Source organism: Euleptes europaea, chromosome 18 (assembly GCF_029931775.1).
Source record: "Euleptes europaea isolate rEulEur1 chromosome 18, rEulEur1.hap1, whole genome shotgun sequence".
Lineage (NCBI taxonomy): Eukaryota > Metazoa > Chordata > Lepidosauria > Squamata > Sphaerodactylidae > Euleptes > Euleptes europaea.
This window is the reverse complement of record NC_079329.1, coordinates 40,366,080-40,389,019: the sequence shown is the minus strand read 5'-3', so window position 1 is coordinate 40,389,019 and position 22,940 is coordinate 40,366,080. Positions and strand designations below refer to the sequence as shown.

At 49.3% G+C, this 22,940-nt stretch overlaps 1 protein-coding gene across 1 annotated transcript; it reads left to right on the top strand.

Moving 5' to 3' along the window:
- Positions 1-5,445: 5,445 nt before the first annotated feature.
- Positions 5,446-21,801, top strand: VPS25 (vacuolar protein sorting 25 homolog). The gene is made up of 6 exons (XM_056863546.1): positions 5,446-5,536; positions 8,336-8,481; positions 17,050-17,103; positions 17,895-17,983; positions 18,622-18,697; positions 21,477-21,801. The coding sequence occupies exons 1-6, from the start codon at positions 5,487-5,489 to the stop codon at positions 21,587-21,589; spliced, it is 528 nt and encodes a 175-aa protein (XP_056719524.1). The 5' UTR covers positions 5,446-5,486; the 3' UTR covers positions 21,590-21,801.
- Positions 21,802-22,940: the final 1,139 nt, after the last annotated feature.

Below are 22,940 nucleotides of genomic sequence, written 5' to 3'. Positions count from 1 at the left end.
TCCTGCTGCACTGGGTGGCTGCTGGGAGGGGCCTCCCGCCCCCCAGCTGGCTGGCGGCATCCCAGCCTGCTCCCAGGGCAGCCCGGCTCCGTGCCCCGCTGCCGCAGTGCTGGGCGGCTGGGAGGGGCCTCCCGCCCCCCAGCTGGCTGGCAGCTTTAAAGCCGGCTCCCCTGGCGCGCCAGCTCTGCACCCGGCTGCCGCTGCGCTGGGCGGCTGCTGGGAGGGGCCTCTCGCCTCCCAGCTGGCTGGCGGCTTCCTAGCCGGCTCCCAGGGCACGCCGGCTCTGCGCTGGGCTGCCGCAGCCGGGGGTTGGCCGTGGTTCCCAGGGCCTCTCAGCAGCTTTGCCCTTCTCCCCGGGGGCCAGATTCAACTGGTCCGCAGGCCACAATTGGCCCGTGGGCTGGACTTTGGACATTCCTGGTTTAGACAATACCAGTGAGAATGACCATTGTGGAGCTGGGGTGGGAAAACATTGAGGAAGAAGAAGAAGAGTTGGTTTTTATATGCCGACTTTCTCTACCACTTAAGGGAGATTATAACCAGTTTACAATCACCTTTCCTTCCCCTCCCCACAACAGAAACCCTGTGAAGTAGGTGGGGCTGAGAGAGCTCTAACAGAGCTGTAACTTGCCCAGCTAGCTTCATGTGTAGGAGTGGGAAAACATATCCAGTTCATCAGATTAGCCTCCGCCACTCATGTGAAGGAGTGGGGAATCAAACCTGGTCCTCCAAATCAGACTCCACCGCTCCAAACCACTACTCTTAACCACTACACCACACTGGAGGCCATTTAGCTAAGCTGTGCGAGAACAAGGTCTTCCCTGCCACCCTATATGGGATGCCGAAATAGCTACTAAATAAACCTTAATTGAGGAGACAGCTAATCCTCTTTGTGTTAGCTACAGTAAATAATTGAGCACAACATCTATCAGGCAAGTGAAGGGGGAGTACCCCCTGGCAGCTTCCCAGTCTATAAATGACCTCCATTTTTTATCATAAGAACATCTAGTTGATGGCTTTATAGACAGTAAGAGAATATCATGCACCTCCTTGGAAAGGCCTGCTCTCTGGTCTCCAGAAGCCAAGCCATGAGGAGGGAAAACTAGATTTGTCTCAGCCAAAAGGGAGCCAAAAGAATGCACCTTGTGTTGTTCGTCGTAATCTTTCCCCAGATCTTTGACAGCAGAGGGAACGGTGGGAAGGCTTAAAACAGGCCTCCCACCCATGGAATCTGGAACGCATCCCCCAGGGAGAGGGGGTCGTGACCTGCTATGGAACAAAAATGTTTTGCCTTTTTGTTGGAACTGCTGGCGAACAAGTCCACTTCTAAGGTGCCCTACATATCAAACACTGGCCTGAGATATTTGTCTTGAAAAGTCAATTTGTGGCTTGTTTGGAATGACTGGCTGAGCCTCTCTGCTAATGTATTTTGCACCCCAGCAACATGAATGGCTCTTAGCTGCATGCCGTGCTCTAGCGCCACTCGCCAGGTTCTTTGGGCCTCCTTGCAAAGTGGGAGAGACCCCTTCCCCGTCTGTTGACATGATACAACACTGAAGTGTTGTCCGTCATGGACTGGGACCCTGGCATTCCGCAGCATGTCTGCAAAGGAGGCTAGGGCAAATCTGACAGCATGAAGTTCAATGTTGACGTGCAACCCTACAGAACTCTCCCCCCAGTGGGCGTGGGCTGACCTGTCCTCCGGGTGAGCTCCCCAACCCCTAAGCGATGCATCAGTAGTCACCACTCTATCAGGAGCCCAGCTACCAAGGAGAACACCAGTGAGGAGACTGGTTTCAAGAAGCCACCCATCCAGCGACCTTTTCACCCCCTCAGTATGGAATAGCAGCGATTTTGGGGGTTTACCTGTGTGTGATATTGCTGAATGAGCTAGTTTTGAGGGTCCCTCGCGCACAGCCTTGCCAGTCTCACAAGTGCAGTAGTAGGTGCCAATAGCTCCAAAAGCTGCTGAATGGCCTTTGCAGATCGCCATCTGGATTTCTTAAAGGTCAGCACTGTGTGCTTGGGAACCAGAGCTTTCCCTTCAGGGAGGAAGGCCCTTCCCTCGACTGAATCCAAAACAGCGCCCACAAGCTGACCCTTCAGCGAAGGAACAAGTTTTGATTTTTCCCAAATAAGTAGGCCCAGACTGGAGCCAGAGTCTGTGATCAAATTGGCCTGACTCTCAAGCGTTTCCTGGATTCTGTTACGATCAGCCAATCATCTAGGTAGGGGGAAATGCAGCAGCCTCGATGCCTGAGGTCTGCCACCACGACTGCCATCCTCTTGGCAAATACAAAACAGTGTATTGGTACACCAAATTGAAACCTTAGGAATTTTCTGTGTGCAGGATGGATGCCTATGTGAAAATAAGGCATCCTTCAGATCTAGCACAGTAAACCATGTACCCCGTGCTAGAAGCGCCAAAACAGCAAGGAAATACACCATTCTAAACCTTGAAACTCATACACATTTATTTAGATTTCTTAAATCAAGGATGGGTCTGCATCCCCCATCCTTCTTGTCAATCACAAACACCTCTGAGAAGAAACCCCAACGGGGGTGGTTATCTTGAACTCTCTCCACTGCTCCCTTAGCCAGAGGAGGTCTGCCAGTTCCAGGAAGGGGTTGTCCCCATATGCAGCTTCAGGCAATGAACAGGAGGAAACAAACTTTAACTTGTAACCCAGGAATCAGAACAAACATGGTCAATCTACTCTCATAAGGCTGTACTCCCAGTGGCACCAATTGGCATAGTCAGAATCTTTGAGGGTGACTTTGCTGATCCCTCTGAGGTTGCTGGGGGTGTGTGTGCTGACTTAGATCTAGTCCCACTTCTGCACTTGCCAGGCTGCTGATATTGGTAGGGGGGCTGGTACTGCTGCTGTTGAAATGCCTTCTGTTGAGAATACTGGTGGAACCCCTGAAACCTCAGACTTCTGTAAAAAGGGGTGGCAAATCCTTGCTGGCGATGCTGCGGTTTGTCCCTCCCCTATGGGTTGTAAGGGATCACACTATAGGACCTTGCAGTCTTCCTCTCCTCCTTCATGTTCTTTAAGAACTTGGTGGTGTTAGAGGCAAAGAGAATGTTCCCTTCAAAAGGCAAGTCCTCCACCTGTGATCTGGTGTGTATAGGCAAGGCAGTTGTGTGCAACTACGAATGCCTCCTGAGAATGACTGCAGCTGCCAAAGCCCTGGCGGATACCTCAGCAGAATGCTTGCCAGCTGAAGCCTCGTGTTTTAGAGAGGGATTCGGCCTCTGTCTATATAAGCTGGAACAGAGCTCGGGTCTCCTCTGTAATTTAAACAGTACAACGATTGAGATTTCTTTTGAGAGCCAAATTTCTTAAACTGAAACTATATAGGTAGGTACGCTGTTTATTAACTTAATAAACTTTAATTAAAGTCTTAAGTCTTAATTAAACTATAGGTATACTGAATAAAACTTGATATCATACTTGTGATCTTATTTATTGGTAAAAATTAAATTGTAAGTCCCTGCCATTTCCCCCTCCCCGTCCGGAGTCCTCGTCTGGAGACCTGGTCTACCACCATAAAAGCCTATTGGTAGACCTGGCCTCCGGCTGAGTCCCATTGGGAGGCCAGGTCTACCTATTGGCTTTCTTGGCAGTAGACCTGGCCTCCGGAGGCCCATAGAAGCCAATTGGTAGACCTGGCCTCTGAAGGGGGACTTTTTTCCCCTCCTCGGAGTCCAGGTCTACCGCCAAGAAAGCCAGTGGGTAGACATGGCCTCTGAGGAGGGAAAATAAGTAAGGTATCCATAAAATTAAATCATGACAATGACTGACAAACACTGTACATTTTCCCCATCTGCATTCTCAAAACTCTGCAGGGGGGCTTATTGTTGAGTTGTGCATCTGTGCTGCCCCAGCAGAACGCGAAATGTTACATAGAAAATGTTTGTAGTAGTTAGCCCTTTAAGACTTAGAATCATGGGAAATGTAGATCTAACTTTTGCCCAGTCCCCGGAGAATGCTTTAAAAGTTCTGCACCCCAAAAGAATGTTTCGATTACCACATATAGCGCAAATAAGTAATTGGGAACCAACTTCAGTCTCGTGGTTCAGCCAAAATTCTCAGTCAGGGTAATTCAAACTCACACCAACACCCAAAACGGGCCCATCAAAGTTGGTGTTGTCTGCTCAGACTGGCAGCGGCGCTCCAGGGTCTCAGGCCGAAATCTTTCACATCGCCTAGTCCCTTTGACTGGAGATGCGGGGGACTAAGAACCTGGGACCTTCTGCATGCGGGGCAGAGGCTCTACCGCTGAGCCACGATGGCCCTGGCAGACTTCAGTCCCTCGTTGCATTCCAGCAATATAAACTCCACTCCAGACGTTGCAGAGAGTTTTTAAAAGTTTTATTAAGAAAGCAAACGGGTCAGTAGCTCTATAAAAACTTAAGGTCAGAATGCCGATGGGGAGGATAGAGGCTATATAGAGAACACACACTAGAATTGGCTACATGTAATCTTTGAAATGCAAAACATCAGGGTTCTTTCAAGCTCCAAGAGGTGCCAGGCTTCTGGCAGAATTGACACCTTGAGAACAGATAGCTGATTTACAATAGGAAGGCTTTGAAGTGGAAGTGTTACTTCCTCCGGCCTTCGTCCCTTCTTCCCAAACTGAAGAGAACTTTCCCACGAGACCGGGGGGGGGGGGAAGGGGAGAGAACACGGAGCTTGCTCTCCGGGGCCCGACTGGGTGCCCTCGCTGACCAAGGGCCCTCCCCCCCCCCCAATACAGGAATTCTTGTTCTTTTAAGGCCGCCTCCAGGCAGCACAGCCGCTCAGCAGGAAGCGAAATGGAGAGGCTGGGTCTGCAGAGGCGAGAAGGGCCGGCCGGCCAGCAAAAGCTCCTCCTCCCTCCCTCCCACCCTCCCACCCAGGAGCCCCCCAGGGCCGCACTCTCGGGGCGGGGGACGCCCAGGGTGGCCGGGCCCTTCTTCGCCACCGGCGGGAGGCTTTTGGGGCGGAGCCTGAGGAGGGCGGGGTTTGGGGAAGGGCGGGACTTCGACGCCATAGACTGCAACGGCCAAAGTTCTCCAGGGGAACTGATCTCTTATCGCCTGGAGAAGGCAGGGCCGCTTCCCGTCCTCGCCTGCCCTAAAAGACTACATTTCCCAGGAGCGAGCGGGGGCGGAAGAGGCGGGAAGCTCCGCCCACAGGAGGCGGAACTGCCGGGCGGATCGCGGCTCTTCCGGTTCCTTTTCGACCGCTCCGCCGAAAAACCTACGAGGGCACCATAGAGTGCCGGGAGCGGAGCGGCTCCTCCTGCCTGCGTTCTCCCCGCCTGATGGGGGGGGGGGCGGGGCGGGGGAGGCGCCGCCTCTTGTCGGCGCGGCCAGGGGCGGAGGGTCCGGCGGAACCTCCCCGCGGGGCCTCGGGGAGGGCGCGGGTCACCTCGGGACGGACCGGAAGCTTGGCGGGCAGGGGCGGAAGTTCCGTCCGGCGGCGGCGGAGGCGGCGATGATGAGCTTCGAGTGGCCCTGGCAGTACAACTTCCCGCCCTTCTTCACGTGAGTCGCGGGGCGCTGCGGGCCGGGCCCGCCGCGTGGGGTGGGGGGGGGGTGGGCGCCTTCCTCTCCCCCCAGCCCCCCCCCCGGGGGGGTGGGAGTGGGAGCGGTTGCGGGCCCCGCTGCTCTCCCGCTCGGGAAGGAAGCGATAGTTTGGGGCCCTGGAGCGCAAAGTTAGATGGGCTGTAAGGGCAGAGAGTGGGCGGGGTGGGGGAGCCCGCGGATGAAGGAGGGCGGCCGGTGTGCGCGTGTCCTGTGGCCACCTGAGCAGTAAGAGCCGTGAATAGTTCCGGGCAGGGAAGCTTTACATACCACTCAGAGGATGGAGAGAAGATGACCGGAGGGTGAATCGAGTGTACAGTGATGCGTATTGGGGCAAAAAATCCCAACTTCACACGTACACTGACGGGATCGGTGCTGGCAGCGACAGACCAAGAAAGGGATCTTGGGGTGGTAGTGGATGAAGATGCAGAAAAGAGCAACCAATGAAGAGGTCAACCCAGTGTGCGGCTGCTCGGGAAAAAAGGCAAATTCCATGCTGGCCATCATTAGACGAGGAATAGAGAATAAAACTGCTGATATCATACTGCCCTTGTGCAAATCTATGGTGAGACCAGACTTGGAATACTGTGTCCAGTTCTGGTCACCACACCTCAAAAAGGATATTACAGAGCTTGAGAAGGTGCAGAAAAGAGCAACCAAAATGACCAGGGGACTAGAGCAACTGCCCTATGAGGAGTAGGCTTTTTAGCTTGGAAAGAAGGCTGTTAAGGGGAGACATGATAGAGGACTATAAAATTAGGCATGGTTTGGAGAGAGTGGACAGGGAGAAGTTTTTCTCCCTCTCCCATAATACTAGAACACAGGGTCATCTGCTAAAGCTGGAGAGCGAGAGATTCAAAACAGATCAAAGGAACTATTTCATCACCCAACGCATAGTTAAATTGTGGAACTCCCTACCCCAGGATGTGGTGATGGCTGCCAACTCGGAAGACTTTAAGAGGGCAGTGGGCTTGTTCATAGAGGAGAGGGCTATTCATGGCTACTAGTAAAAATGCGTACTAGTTATGCATAACTATTCTCTCCAGGATCAGAGGAGCACGCCTATTATATTAGGTGCTGTGGAACACGGGCAGGATAATGCTGCTGCAGTCGTCTTGTTAGTGGCTTCCTAGAGGCACCTAGTTGGCCACTGTATGAACAGACTGCTGGACTTGATGGGCCTTGTTCTGATCCAGCATGGCTTTTTTTATGTTCATATGTGTGTTTGAACACAGGAGGGAAGGAGCCAGAAGAGGGGGATGGACTGATAAAGGGGTGGACTGGGACTGATACAAGTGTGGAGTGGGTAAGGAATAGGATATAAGGGGAAATGTGCCTTGATGCAAACAGCAGACTGGCCATTTTTTGAATTGTTATGGGGAAGGATGGGAGGAAATGGCCGTGGGAGCCAAAGAGGGTAGGAAGTGGCAGCAGGTAACTTCATTTTTGTCACTGACGGAATAGGTAAGGCATTAGGTGGCAGATAGGCAGGCTTCAGTGGAACATAATGAATTGTTAAAATGAGTGTGGATCAGGATGGCATAATAATGTTGCTTGGCAGTTAGCAAAGTTAGCTTGGTCTTTTGCCTTCTTCCAAGTGCCTTCAGAATCCCAAGAACACCCACAGAGGAAGGAAGGGAGTAGATTGGGGTGAATAGCGTGGTAGGATTGTGGCAAAAGACTGAACAGTAAAGAACTTAAATTGTTCTCTTATGCTTGCTGATCAGCCTTTCCTCCTCCCACAAACTCCACTGACAGCCACAGAAGCTTTTTTCATGCCAAATCTGCCCATCCCAATTTTGGTGCCCCCTCCCACTTCTCCAGTGCTGACTTTTCTTTGCTGACCTTGCTTGCGTTTCCTTGTCTCTATGCCATACCAGTCACCTTTCCACCTTCCCATCTGAAGGCAATGCTTGGCTTTCCTGCTTTCTCCCCAGCAACTTCCCTGTCTTGCTCCTTGGTGACTTTAGCATTCCAGTTGGTAACTGAGTTGACATGGCTTCCCTCCCCCACACTCTTCTTTCCTTTGGTCTGTGACATCCGGTTGATTCCCTTGGCCCTCCCGTTCCCCAAGAGCCGTTCTGGGTTGGACCTCTGAGCTGTGCAGGTGCCCCTTCCCAACCGTCACTCTGACACTTTCAGCACAGCATGTTCTTTGTCACCCCCAACTCGGTCTCTCACTTTCTGATACCTGCAGTCAATGAACAGGATGGCTTTCTCAGAAGCAGTCTTTCTTCCTTCTCCTCTTCCAGTCACTTTAGACCACCCACAAGACTCTACAATTTCTACTTCAATTTTGAAGAGCAGGAGACTGAGAAGAGATCTTGTAACACCTTTCAAATTAAGGAGAATGGAGATTACTTCTCGTTGGTACTGTGTAAAGCACAAGAAACTTCAGACAAAGCATTTAGGTAGAATGAGGGAGTGTAGCGGAGCACTTTGCTAGGAGATTGTGGAAACTTCACTTTTAGAGGTATTTAGAATGACATTGCACTAGTTTAGGTGGACTTTATCTGTAAGATATCAGGAAAGAAACTGAATAGTCATTTGAGGGTCCTGTCCAGTCTTCTATCTCATGTTGGCCAGCACTGAATACGAGCTATCGGCAGCTCTTTGACAATGATTGCTCAAGTCAGTCGGTGAAAAGATGTTGATTACCGTGAAAATTCTTACTTGACCCCAGGTTGGCACCTGATGGTATCTGGGGGATGGGGTGGTGTCCATCTGCTGAGCTGTATCTGTCCCTGTGGTTGTGTTCAGGTTGCAGCCCAATGTGGACACAAGGCAGAAGCAGCTGACTGCTTGGTGTTCTTTGGTGCTCTCCTACTGCCGTCTTAACAAGCTCTACACCATGACCGTCGCGGAGGCCCAGGAGAGCTCCCTGTTCAACAACCGGAAGCTGCAGCGTATCCTTCCTCAGTGGGGGCTTGCCTTAACCCACCCGGGTGAACTGATAAGGCTTCCAGTGCTTCATTCAGGGCAGAGGATTGGCTGCTGCCAGGGAAGATGGTTCTGGCTGGGAGCAAGATCCGGAGCAGGCGTTTTCAGCTGGATGTGCCCCTGTCTTGGTACTTGCTGCACAAGTTCAGCATAGGGAGAAGCTGTCAGGCACCAAAACAAATCTGTCTTTTACAACTCGTGCTTTTTCTGAATCAGCCATTCTGCCCTGGTCTTGACCCAGAACACTCTGAACATTCCTTTTGAGCTTTAACCAGAAGCCCAGTCTCTCCTCCCGTGTTGAGTAGTGGGGGGAGGAGGGAGGGGAGATTTATCAAAACGTCACTTTTTTGTGCTGCAGAGGGCTGCCTCAGGAAGGCTGGTTGTTCTTCTAGCTCCAGTGACTGCCTGCGAGTGGGCAGACAGGGTCAGTAGCAGAGTGTAGAACACTACTGAGCTGCACGTGAAATGTGACTTCTTGAGCTTGCTGTCCCATTGTACCAAATTAGTTGAGCCGATAACAAGTACAGTGTAAAAATTTGAAGGTTGTTCTCTAGCCAGTGTGGTGTAGTGGTTAAAAGCAGTGGACTCTAATCTGGAGAACCAGGTTTGATTCCCCACGCCTCCACATGAGTGGCAGACTCTAATCTGGAGGAAGGGGACAAGGGGTCTGTTGTGGGGAAAGGAAGGGAAGGTGATTGTAAGCTGGTTTGAGACTCCTTAAAAGGTAGAGAAAATCGGGGTATAAAAACCAATTCTTCTAGATGAGTTTCCCCCCTGTAGTGGTGCTTATCTGTCTTTATTGGGCTTTGTTCTTTGTTGGTTGAGGGTTTCATTTCATCTCAGACTACTCTGCATTTTGAGAGGAAGGTGATTTTTTCATTGTGAGTTCAGGGAAGAATCAAACTGAGTTTCTCTCCCTTGTAGAATGGGCCCTGATGACTGGCTGAATAAGGCATAACTATTTGCTGTGTGAAGAAACCCCCCCCCCCAGTTTATAGGATAATCTTGAGGGTTCTGTAAGCTCTAGTCCCATGATAATCCCATAAACAGACATCCACAGACAAGTATTTCAAAGAGTTAATTTATTGGAAAAATCCACAGGTTAACAGAAGCTAAGAATCAAATGGACACTAATGAAAACTACAAGCACAGTACAGGGCATATATGGAAGCATAGAGCAAATCGGGGTAGATCTGGATGCCATGGCAACCCCCTCCCAGGAGCTGTCAGGGAGGTAGGATTCTACCGGCATTCCCACAGAGTTCAGTCTAAACATGTTGTTTGCAGGGTATAGCTGGCCTTGGCCAGCAGCTGGAGAAAACCACAACATTCCTTTCTCAGGCCATGCCTGACATTCTGCCCCCCCAAAGGCCCCCCCCCTTCAGTTTCCGGGAGCTGGTCTGTGAGGGTAGGTGGTATGGAATTCACGGACCAGGTGATTTCAAAATGCTCCCCCCCCCCCATCACAGGCGCCTCAGGCGGTGGTTCAGGATGCCATTCTGGGGAGGGGACATGCGGTTTCAATAGACTGACATGAAACACGGGATGAATTCGCCTCAGTGATTTGGGGAGTGAGAGTTCTACAGTCACCGGGTTGATGATTCGGGAAATGGGGAATGGACCCACATACTTGGCACTGAGTTTGCCGCACGGGCGAGTTGATGGTATTCCTGGTGGACAGATAAACCAAATCTCCCACCCCGTACTCTTTACCCGGCAAACGGTGTTTGTCAGCTTGAGCCTTATATTTACGTTTGGCTCGCTCTAGATTTTTTACCAGCCACGGCCAGGTTGTCTGAATTGTGTGCACCCAGTCAGCCACATCGCCTCCTCACCTGAAATACCAATGTGGCCGATGGGGCCAAAGTCTTGTCCATACACAGCTCGAAAAGGGCTAAATCCAGTGGACTGGTGCACAGCATTATTGTAAGCATATTCAGCAAAGGGCAACAGTCCTACCCAATCATCTTGATGGTAATTAACATAACAGCATAAGTAGCACTCTAACACAGCATTCACCCGTTCCATTTGACCGTCTGTTTGGGGATGGAAAGTGCTTGACAGTCTTGTTCCACCCCTACTAACTTCAAGAAAGCTTTCCAGAACTTAGCCACATATGTGCTCCCGCGGTCGCTCACTATCTTGCGTGGAAAACTGTGCAATTGGAAAATGTGACACAAAGAGGCGGGCCAATTTGGGGCGGAAGGGATACCTGCGCAAGGTACAAGATGCACTTGTTTCGAGAACAGATCCGTGATTACCCAAAGTACAGTTTTTCCCTCACTGAGGGGTAGATCAGTCATAAAATCCATTGCGATTACCTCCCAGGGTCTAGTGGGGGTTTCCAAAGGTTGCAACAGTCCAGGTGGCTTGCCTTGGGGTCTCTTGGCAGTAGCGCACACTGGGCAACTGCGGACGAACGAATCTACGTCTGATCGCATGCCCGCCCACCAAAATTGTCTCCTCAGCAAGTGCAATGTTTTGAGAAACCCAAAGTGTCCTGCGGTCTTAGCTCCATGAACTAAACCCAAAACCTCCCCCCGCAGCACTTTAGGAACATATAACTTTGAATCTTTGTACCAATAACCTCCGCATTCACTCAGAGAAGCCGGGAGCGTTTGGGCGGAGAGTTCTGCTTGGCAACTGCGACAGAGAGTTTCCTTGAAGGAATCGGTAAGCCCCTCCACATCCAGAATTTTGGGGACTGTGCTGGCAGGCATCTCAGAAGGAGAAGGGGGGCAGGGGGGCCGGTTTGACCTGGCGGACGGGTCCCTGCCCCTCGGGACTTGCATTGGTAGACTGCCTGGGTGGAGGAGTCCGTGCCGGCGAGGGGAGCGGAGTGGATGGGCCGACCGACATGGTCGGGCTTTGGGCTTCCCCCCCTTCCGAAGGCGGCGTCGGCGTTGGGAGCCGGGTCTGCGACCGGGTTTGGACTGCCAGGGTGGGCAGTAAACCTCTCTGAGCAGGAGTGAATAGAGACTCTGTGGGGCGCTCGATCTTGGTAGGATATTGGGGTAGTCTAGACAAAGCATCGGCCAGTAAGTTCTGCTTCCCTAGCACATGTTTTAATACGAAGCGGAATTGAGCAAAGAAATCCGCCCATCGTACCTGTTTTGCGGACAGTTTGCGAGCCCCCGTTAATGCCTCCAAGTTCTTATGATCGCTCCAAACTTCAAAAGGGACTTTAGAACCTTCTAAAAACTGTCTCCACACCGTGAGGGCATGCTTAACCGCGGCTGCCTCCTTTTCCCAGATTGGCCAATTGAGCTGAGACTACGTGAGCTTCTTAGAGAAGTAAGCGCACGGATGCAGTTGGCCGTCCCCTCCTCGCTGCAGCAGCGCACCCCCATTGCTACTTCTGAAGCGTCTACTTGGACTACAAATATTTGTTCACAATCAGGGTGTTTTAAAACCGGTTCAGAGGTAAACAGTCATTTGAGACTGTCAAAAGCGGTTTGACACGGGGGTCCAATTCACTTTGGCCGTAGGCAAGGTGGCTGCGCTTCCCGTTCCTTTAGTCTTAAGGAGGTCTGTGATGGGCAGCGCAACCTGAGCGAAGTTGGGGAGGAACCCCCTGTAGAAATTTGCGAACCCGAGAAGTCTTTGAACCGGTTTACGGGTTGAGGGTGGTTCCCAATTGATCACGGCTTGTACCTGTTCTGGGTCCATCGTAAGCCCTTGGTGTGAAATTATATAGCTCAGAAAAGTCAACTGCTTTTGGTGGAATTCGCACTTGGACACCTTAGCATAGAGCTGATTGCCTCTGAGATGTTGCAACACTTCCCTAACCAGGGCGACATGTTCTTCCGTGGTTTTTGAATAAATAAGAATGTCATCTAAGTAAACCACCACTCCCTTGAACAGCAAGTCATGCAGGATCTCGTTAATGAGTTGCATGAAGACCCCCAGAGCCCCTTTCAATCCAAAAGGCATCACCAAAAATTCAAACATACCAAAGCAACTGGAAAAGGCTGTTAGGGGCTCATCCCCTTCTCAAATTCTGATTCTATAATAGGCTTCAACCAAGTCTAATTTGGTGAAAGTGCGTCCCTCCTGTAGTTGCTCCAAAAGATCTGAGATCAGAAGAATGAGGTAGGCATTGGTTTGGGTGACCGCATTGAGCTTCCGAAAGTCGATGCACAAATGCAAATCACCAGTTTTCTTACGCACGAAGAAAGCGGGGGCTGAATAAGGCGCTGTAGAGGGTCGGATGAAACCTCGAGCCAGATTCTTGTCTAAGAACTCATGGAGCGCTGTCCTTTCAGAAGCGCTCATGGGATAAATTTTGCTTTTGGGCAGTTTTCCATCCCCCACCACCTCAATAGCACAGTCCGTTCTGCAGTGGGGGGGGGTAACACATAACACTCCTGTACATTAAAGACATCCGCAAAGTCCTGGTACTCAGAAGGTAGTTGGGATGGACCAGTAGTGTCTGAAGCCAAGGCAGGAGTTGATTGGATTACGGTCTTGACAGCTACTTCGTACTGGTGCCCTTCACATATCGGACTGGAAAATGCTAAAGTCTCAGCCTCGCAGTCAGTGGAGGGGCTGTGCCCCCTGAGCCAATGTATTCCCAACACCACCGTGTAACGAATATTGGGGGCTATAGTAAAGTTGATTTGTTCCCAATGGTGGCCTATTCCCATCGCTACTCCCCAAGTGCGACGGTCCACTGGCCCATCCTTGAAATCACTGCCATCCATCTGGGCGAACTGAACTGGTGCTGGCAAAGGCACCGACTTAACTTTGAGTGCCTGAAACGTGGCCTCATTGATCAAGGAGCGGGCACAACCAGAGTCTATTAAAGCTTGTAACTGGGGGCCCTTTCTATAATGTTGCAACACTACATCCACATAAACAGTCTCTCCCACCTCACTCACCATTAAGGGAGCCTTGGGTTTTGCTGAAGCATCTGTGGAGGTCTGCGGTGTTGCTCCATTCACCGCAGACCCAGTCCGTTTTTTTTTTTTTAATTTTATTTATATTTTGAGGGATACAAAAAGGAAAAAAGGAAAATAGGGAAAAGGTAAATCATTCAATATATAAAAACAACATTACAATTTCCATTAGAAAATAAGCTCAGTCGTATACAACCAAAATATCAGTCAAGTACCATACTGTTTATCTAAATAAAAAAATAATTATAATAAGTAAAAATAATATAAATAAAAATAAATAATAAGTAAAAATATCATTCATTTGTATAACTATTATCCTTTTAAGAAAAGTATTGCCTGTTCTATATTTTAGACTAGTCAGTACGTCATCCATTCACTTAACTAGAAATCATATAAGAATAAAATGACTCCCACTTTTCGTCAAATTGTTCCATAGATTCATTGAGCTTTGGATTTAAAGCAAAAGTCATTTTAGCCATACTGGCGTACTCTAAAAGTTTTTCTTTCCATTCTTCAATTTCGGGAATGTGCGTTTGTTTCCAAGTTCTTGCCAGAACCGTTCTGGCTGCTGTTGTGGCGTACTTAAAAACATCATGAAATTTCAAAGGCAAGGTTGGTGGCACCATACTAAGTAAGTAATATTTAGGATCTCGTGTTATCTTCGTTTTTAATATCATCTGAAGTTCTCGGTGAATCTGTTTCCAGTACGATTGTAATTTAGGACATGTCCACCAAACATGGAAGTAAGAACCGTCTGTATCTTGACATTTCCAACATGCACCTTTTTTCCCCCGGAGATGTCATATGAGAGAGCATATTTGGAGTCAAATACCATCTATAAAATGTTTTGTACCAGTTTTCTTTGACTTCTTGGCACACGGTATACTTTAATTCAGAGGTACAAAGTTTTTCCCAGGATTCCATATTGATCATTTCGCCAAAGTTTTGCATCCATTTAATCATATTTGTTTTCACCTGTTCTTCTTCTGTGTCATATTTCAGAAGTTTGTAGATTTTTCCTAATAGATGGGAATCATTCTTAGATATTATCAATTCAAACTCTGTCAATTCTCGAAATGGCCGGGGATATGAACAGTCTTTCTGTAAATTAGACCTCAATTGAAGATAAGTTAGCCAGTTTAATTTTTGAAATTTGTTTTGAAGTTCAGTTAAACTTTTAATTTCACCTGTTGACTCTATCGTATCGTTATAGGTAAAATGAACAGCTGGTTTCAATTTAACGTTGTCATGATATGCTTCCGTCGGGGACATTATGGATGGTGGAGTTGGACTTATTCTTTTTTTGTACTTTTTCCATACTTTTAATATCGCCATCTTAATATCGCAATCTTCTGGTGCTTTATCCTTTTGGGTTATTGCTGTAGGGTCCCACAGAATTTTATGAAATCCTTGTCCAAGATTGACCCAGTCCGTTTTTTGATTAATCTGGGGGAGTCTCCAAGTTCAGAGCAGGAGGGTCCCAGTGGCTGCCTTCCTCCGACGAAGCAGAGCTGTCCCCTCCCGGGGCAATTGTAATCTCCTCCTCAGCCCCCCCAGTCCGTCGGGCTTGGCTAACACGGAGGTTTGTATTCCAGTCGTCTGAGTCCTCCTCGTCAGGCTCCACGTCCTCATAATAGTCCCGCACGTCAGAGGCGAAGACGAGCCTCCGTCGACAGGCCACATCCCGGGGCGGACAGGGTTCCGGGGAGAACAAGGGCCATTCTAGTCCCCCCCCTCCGCTTTTCGATCGCGCTCCGGACGCCAAGGCCGCCTGCTCCAGGGCGGCTTTTTTCTGAGCAGCGGCTGCCTCAGCCAAACGTTGGTCCACTGCCCTTTGTTGAGCAGCCTGAGCTGCTTCCAAGGCGGCTGCCTGAGCCGCGGCCGCTACCAGCGGCTTGGCTGCTTGTTCTAGTAGCAACTGAATTTCCTCATACTTGCCCAGTAGTGGTAAAACCTTGCGGGCAAGCTCCATGGAAGAAGAACCAAACTCTGGATGTAGCACCTTAATCACATCGTCATCCGACGCTAGGTCTGGCGGTAATTTCATAAGGGACAACACTGCCTTGGTAGCCAGGTTATGCACGTCCCGGCTGCCCAGGTTGAGGTCCGGACCAGTCCCACTCCCAGCTCCTGCCATTGGGAACGAGGAAACGGACCCTCGGATTGGGACCGACAGCCCCAGCTGCACCCCATGAACTGCAACCTCGTCAAGCAGCTGGGTTAAAAGAGTTGCATCCTCTTGCACCAATCGGGTCTCCTTTAGTAAAATATCCAACCACCAAAGTTCGTTATGGGCACGAAGATCAGCGCCCCGTGTCTCCCAGGGGGCCGCTGCTGCTAGTCGATGCCACTGCTCCACGACCAACTCAGTAAGTCGGTTGGACTCTGCTTGAGTCCGCTGTGCCTCTGCAAGGATGGCACGCAGTAGATCAGAATCCTCAGGGAGCTGACCCAAAGCTCTAACCCGACCTCCCGGTGAAACCTCCAGGGCTCCAGCCAGGGATAAAGGATAGATGGGATTAGTGTCCAAATGTAAGCTCTAGTCCCATGATAATCCCATAAACAGATATCCACAGACAAGCAGTCCAAAGAGAGTTAATTTATTGGAAAAATCCACAGGTTAACAGAAACTAAGAATCAAATGGACACTAATGAAAACTACAAGCACAGTACAGGGCATATATGGAAGCATAGGACAAATCGGGGTAGATCTGGATGCCATGGCAACCCCCCTCCCAGGAGCTGTCAGGGAGGTAGGATTCTACCGGCATTCCCACAGAGTTCAGTCTAAACATGTTGTTTGCAGGGTATAGCTGGCCTTGGCCAGCAGCTGGAGAAAACCACAACACTCCTTTCTCAGGCCATGACTGACAGGTTCTGAGAGAACCTAAGAAGAGCCGACTAGATGAGACCAGTGGCTCATCTACTCCAGCGTGCTGTTCCATGCAGTGTGGTGGTGGTGGGGAAGTGCCGTCAAGTTGCAGCCAACTTACGGTGAGACCCCATAGGGTTTTCAGGGCAAGAAACTTTCAGCGGTGGTTTGCCATTGCCTGCCTCCAGTTGGCAACCTGGACTCCCCTGGTGGTTTCCCATCCAAGCACCAACCAGGGCTGACCCTGCTTAGCTTCCAAGATGATGAAGAAGAGTTGGTTTTTATATGCTGACTTTCTCAACCACTTAAGGAAGAATCAAACCGGCTTACAATTGCCTTCCCTTCCCCTCCCCACAACAGACACTCTGTGAGGTAGGTGGGGATCGGGCTGGCCTGGGCACATTGCCCAACCAGTTACTTTGGAGGGTGTAGAAGCATAGAAGATGGTCCTGGTCCTGTCTTTCAGGTGGTGGCTAGAACAGAGAGATCCTTGTAGCCCTTTCCAGGAGAATAAAATAAATTTTCTGAACTGAGCCCGCATTGTAGGTTTGTTGGGAAGCTTGCAGAGTCTTCTGCATCAGGAATATGAAGTGCCCAACTTTTGGAGGAGAGGTTAAAATGCTACACTAAAGCCCTGAATTCTGAGACCAGGAGCTGCAAATGTTGAACAGTTTATCCCATTTTGTTTAAATTTCTACTCTTCTCTATACCCCTTTTTATCCATTGCTCTGTGTCTGGTAACTGTTCCCTTAACTGTGAAACAGGAAAACTGCCTTTGGAATCCATCCTTGTTGTGCTAGAGGAGCTCAGGAAAAAAGGTGGGTTATGGTTTGTGCTGGTTGTGGAACATCTTGGTGTCCACTGTTCTGACCAGTTCTTCCTTGGACATATCTGTTAGTGTCTCCTATACCTTACAGCAGAGACCAGGTAGCAGGTGCTTTTCTTGGTTTCTATTTATCATCAGTGGGAATAAAGAAAGCAGCAGGTTGCCGCTGATCACAGAGGAGAGGATGGTGTGGCTTTGAAATGGCAGCAGGTGATGTGTGGCCATGCAAATGAGCCTCATGCTCCCCTCTCCTGTCACACGCTTGGAGGCTAAATCACGGTGAGGAGGAGGAGACGGAAGCGCACCAGTGTAGGGCTCATTCTGTTCCAGTCCTGAGATGACATAACCCAGTTTCCAAAATGTTAAGCTCTAACAGACACTGGTTTCAAGGGCCCATTCCAGTTGTCTGCTGGTGTTCCATTAGCACCAGGTATTTTTGCTCTCTGGACTAAAAGCAGATTTCTGAAATGAAAGATACTCAACAAGCCACATTTGAAAACCAGCTATTTAATGCAGGGTGCGTGCCAGGGAGCCCACAGAGCTATCGTAGAAATCATCCCCTTTTGAGGGCAAGAGACTGCCTTAACCTGCACGGATTTGTTTAGAAGTGATTTTTTCTTGGATTTCAGTGGTACTTGCTTCCAGGTGAGTGTGATTAGAGTCACAACCTGTGTGCAAATCAGGCTGCTGATACGGAGATTTAGCCCCACCCATGAGAATCACTTGGTGTGTTACATGTGTCTCAGCAATTCTGCTGCCAAATGCATTTATGCTTATTTGCAGGGAATCTTGAATGGCTTGACAAGAATAAATCCAGCTTCTTGGTCTTGTGGCGACGGCTGGAAGAATGGGGCAAGCTTATCTACCAGTGGGTAAGTGCGGAGCTGGGGCTGCGTATGCTTGACGTGGTTAGAGTGTCAGACTAGGATCTGAGAGACCCGGGTTCAGATCCCTACTTTGCCCTGGCAGCTTGCTGGGTGACCTTGGGCCAGTCACATGGTCTTAGTCCCAGCTACCTCACAGAGTTGTTGTGAGGGTAAAGTGGAGGAGAGGAGAACAGGGCCCCCGTGGGAAGAAAGGCAAAGAATAAGCAAAGTAAATAAACAAATTCCCTCTATTGGCTTGTGTTGCATAACTCATTCTGCTTGCATAAGCTGTTGGTGAAGCTCCCTTCCTCAGGTATTGCCCACAGGCTTCAGTCTTAAGGACTAGAGAGCTGATGTTATTTTTCAGAGGAGATGAATGCTCTTGGGGTATTGCCACCAAGTTGTGTGCTTTTATGGTGTAGTCATGCAAATCCCCAAGGCCTGGGTGTAACGACCAAGCCGGCTGGTCACATGGAATCTTGAGGAAGATCTTTGCTGACTTTTTTGACTTACGAGAAAAGTTTCCTTCAGAGGGGGTGGGTAGGTCTTTGATTAGGAAATGCTCGGTGTTCTCTGCATTAAAAAAAATCAGCTCCAAGAAGAGCCTTATATTTCCTTACACTCCTGTGCTCTGCTATCACCAGGTCTCGAAGAATGGGCTGACCAACTCTGTTTTCACGCTCTATGAGTTGTCCAATGGCGATGACACGGAGAATGAAGGTACTGAATGAAGAGCTTTTGTTGGCTGGGTGTCCCTTTTTCCAACTAATCTTGCCCAAGTTTGCTTATCAGTGGCCTAGATAATCTTGAGCAATCTGAGAAAATGATGGTCCTTCTTATCCTCAGTAAGTTGCTGTTCGTGCCATTCTCATATTTGACCAGTTGCAAGCTTTTCTTAGATTTCAAAACAAGAAATGAAGTTTATTTTTAAAGCAATAAAACTACATAAGTATAACATTGAGAAAAAGAAAAGTTCATCATGTCAGATAAATATGGTAATTGAAATTATACAATTAAAATGGGCACATAATGAAGATTTTCATTGTAGGGTATTGTTCTAGAGCAACATGGTACCTGTGGGCGCCATGGCAACCACTGACACTTTTCCTAGTGCCCACAAGGGTTTTTTGCACGTGGGCGGGGCCAGGTGGGGCTTTTGCCCAGCAAAGCTTCTGATTGGCCATCACAGATGTTATTTTCTGTGCAGAATTTTTAAAAAGTTTTGGCAGCAGGTGCCATCTCAGCACAAGAATCTTCACTGTGTGACTGAATGTGGGCTGTGTGTATTCAAATTTTTATATAGTATATATAAATAAAATATATTTAAAAGGCATCCTGTTAAACAGAGCTTCTACCTGAAATATTGAAGAGTTACTATTAGAGTTCTGCATAACACTTTGTGGTTGGCTCTGGGTCTGCCTCCTGTAGCAACCATTCTGTGGCTGTGCCCACCATCCTGGGTCAGAATTGCAAAGGAGCCCACAGGCTTGAAAAGGTTAGGGCCCCTGCTCTAGAGCCTTGTCAGGGATATCAATTTTTCAGCACATTTGTTAGCTTGTGACTTCATAGGATTCGTCTTGTAGCTCAGTGGCCTAGATAATCTTCAGCAGTCTGAGAAAGTGATGGTCCTTCTTATCCTCAGTAAGTTGCTGTGCTCATTTTGATACTGGTAAACAGCTTCATTGTAAACTCTTCAGTCTGTGTTGTTCAATATTTAAATATGTTTATATTCCTAAATACGACTCAATAAGGAACCAGGTAAAGGGACAACAGCAGAGTTTTTTGCTTCATACATTTCCAAGGTTGCCTGATTCTTCTGCCTTCACGCAGGCAGTTTACCAATCCAGGCTTCTTGGAATCAACTTTCTTCCTCCAACATGACTTCTTTCACTGCTTTGAAGGAGTGCCCTGTAGTCTAAGAGCTAGAGTTTAAATTGCCGCCACAGCCCCTTCCACAACCAACAAGGCATCTGAAAGGGAAGTGGGGGTGTCTGCTCAGTCTGTGCCTGGACGGGTGATAGCCTGAGATCTTTCTGTGACAAGCACAGCAGCCGGCCGGGCTCACCTCCAAAACTTCCCTTCACTGCTTGGCCTCTGTTTTGGAACATGATTAAGAACAAAGTGCTTCTCCCCACCCAATCGTTCCAAGTATATTTTTTCTTGGCAGTGATAGTAGGCTGGGGCTTTTCAGTTTGAAAATGTGACTCAGCTTGAGGGAAAGCATAACAGACGTGAATGGAGCTATTCGTGGAGGGGCAGTTGACTGGCTGTTTGGCCCACTTGCTTAAGGGGGGAAAAGACTGTAGGGGAAAAGACTGTTGATGGGTCTTTTGGGTTTGAAAGAAGGGGATGGTAACAAGAGAGAGAAGTGGCTCAGGAGAGAACACCAGGTGGGGCGGAAGACGAAGGGAGGTCAGACATTTTGCACATACATCAAAAAGTACAGAAGGAGATTCTCCCACGTGGCTGGCTGGAGCCCAGTGGGAAACGATGCTGGTGTGCCCTGGGATTAAAGCCAGGCAGGTGGGTGTCCTCTCATTTTGGGTCTCTTAGGCCCCCCCCCCCAATCTGAGAGAGGGTTCATGGTGCCTTTTTTCTTAGTAGGCTTCCAAAATGATTTTTAAAGCCAAAAATAGTTTTCTAGGCTTACTGTTCCTTAGACAGTTCTGTCTGGTAGACAGCTCTCTGTGGCTCTGGAACGATGTTGGGCTTTTTACAGATTAGAGACTTTCCAGAGTAAATTGACATTTTTTGCACTAATTGGGGCTTTGTCTCCTGCGGTTGAGGTGTAGATTCCTTGCCTTCTCCAAAATGCACTACACAGTGCTGAGTCAACGGAGGGGGAAACAGCCCTGCTTTGGCCCCGCCCCCTCCCTGTTTGGCTGCTGGAATTACAGGAGAATGGTTTAGGAGACTTGAGTGAAGACCGAGACAAAGGGCAACTCAGACCAGATCTTTCCCACTCCACGTGGAAGAGCTGGCAGCTCTGTAGAGCCACGTGCATTGCTGGGCAGGGCACAGAGAAGCCTTGCTGAGCCTCTGCATTGCAGAGTTGTGTTGAGACCATCTTCCTTTCAGGTAGTGACATTGTGATGATGAGAAAGAACGACAGGTGAGCGATCTGTGTGGGCACACAGCCCGAAATGCTGTGCTGGTAGCCCAGAAGCTGCACTAAGAGGAAGTGCCTGTTCTGGCCATTGCAAATGTGCAAATTCATACTTCTATTAAAATGTCGCCCTTTGACCCCTAGAAATCCTTCTGGGTTCCTTGTTCCCTGCCTGGGCATGGCCCTCATATTGGCAAGTTCAGTGTGCACACAAAGGCGACTGCGGGATTTTGCAATATGCGACCTGAGTGGCAGCACCTCCTCCCTCTGCACAGCCAGGCATGCTGCCTTGCATGTGCTCTGCTGTCCCTATGCAGTTGCTGTCCTGGAGAGTTGTTTTTCTGTCTGGGCAAGGCCCACTTCTCTTGACCGGCTGTCTTGTCCTCTTCCCAGAGTTCCATGGGTTGGAAGAACCCCTGCTACTCCGCGCTCTGCAGGCTTTGCAGCAGGAACACAAGGCTGAAATCATCACGCTGGACGATGGGCGGGGCGTCAAGTTCTTTTAGCAGTGATCCTGCTTTAACCGTCGAGTCTGATGGGCGCCCTGTCTTTCTTGGCTGAAGGGGCCTCTGTATGCTTCAGTTTCCTTGCAGCGAAGGCTGGAACATCACAAGTGTTACCTGATGGCTCATCGTCTTTCACCTCTTCAGTGGCTGACTTTCTCTTTGTATTTCTCCTCTGCTGCTTCTGCCCCTTCAAGGAGTCGTCACACTCAAGGCACTCTGAGGACCAGAGTGTCTGCCTGGCACAGCAGAAGGGAAGCCAGTGTGGGCTGTTTGGCTTCAGGCTTCCTGGTGCAGGGCAGGCCCCAGTTCCTGCGTCTTAGGATCAGAATACAGTGGGGCAGGAGGCAGTCAAGTGTGCCACCCCCAGCAAGAAGAGGTGGTGGGCACTTGGAGCACAATTAAACCACAAAGTTCTTTGCAGACTAGTCTTGTGTGTCTGATTCTGTGTGTGTCTCCACCAGGTTTTCAGTCACTGTTCTCATACAGACTGGAAGCTGCCCGGTACTAACTCAGACCACTGGTCTGCTGAGGACAGCATTATCTGCTCTTATTGGCTGCAACTTGCCAGATTCTGAGGGTTATTGCTTCGCTAGAGTAGTAAAGAGGGTTGTTTCCCCATCCAAGGGAGGGGAAGCCAAACCGGAGAGCCTCATGGCAGGACAAGGAGTGTTTTTTGTCCCCACCAGACCTACCAAAGTTTAAAACACACACACACAAACACAATACCAAAACAATGATGGTGGTGGAGATAAGATCGCAATTAAGACGCCGAGCAAAATAACATCTGCTGGTGCTAAAAAAGACAAGGAAATTTGTATAAACGGGCAGGCAGTCCATTAATCACAAGTGAGATGCATAGTCAACACTTGAAATTTCAGAACTGTTTCCAAGGGGCAGCCTTGCATGGATTGGGGTACAGTAATCTAACCTGGAGGCTGGATTGCTGTGGGCCCACCTTGCTTTCCAAAGAAGGGCTGAGGCTAATTTGAGGTGCTGCAAACTGCAGTTGCTATTTGGGTCTTCATCTACAGATATGAGCTTCTTGAGGAAGGGCGGCAGCATTCTAAGAAGGCTGAGTCCTAAGCGTTGTTACTTATTTCCCATAAAACTTGTAGTGTTTTGGGTTCAGCAGGAGGAAGGAGATAGGTTGCCCTTATGGGACAGGTTGAATTTGTCCTTTGCCCTGGGCAGGCTTTATTTACTTATTTAAAATGTATCCTGCCTGATTATCTCCTTGGACTCTAAGAGACTAGCAATGCAACAAGTGGTATGGACACAGAAACTTAACAGTCTACCAGTAAGGTAAAACACGTGCCCAGATGAAGCACCAGGCAACAGCAGCTTGGGAACC

What these genes read in the sequence shown, in the direction of transcription:
- VPS25 (XM_056863546.1), top strand. Translation starts at nt 5,487, where the DNA reads ATGATGAGCTTCGAGTGGCCCTGGCAGTACAACTTCCCGCCCTTCTTC. An exon ending in CAACAACCGGAAGCTGCAGC is followed by an intron (nt 8,482 to 17,049) that starts GTATCCTTCCTC and finishes ACTGTGAAACAG; the next exon opens with GAAAACTGCCTTTGGAATCC. An exon ending in CGATGACACGGAGAATGAAG is followed by an intron (nt 18,698 to 21,476) that starts GTACTGAATGAA and finishes TCCTCTTCCCAG; the next exon opens with AGTTCCATGGGTTGGAAGAA.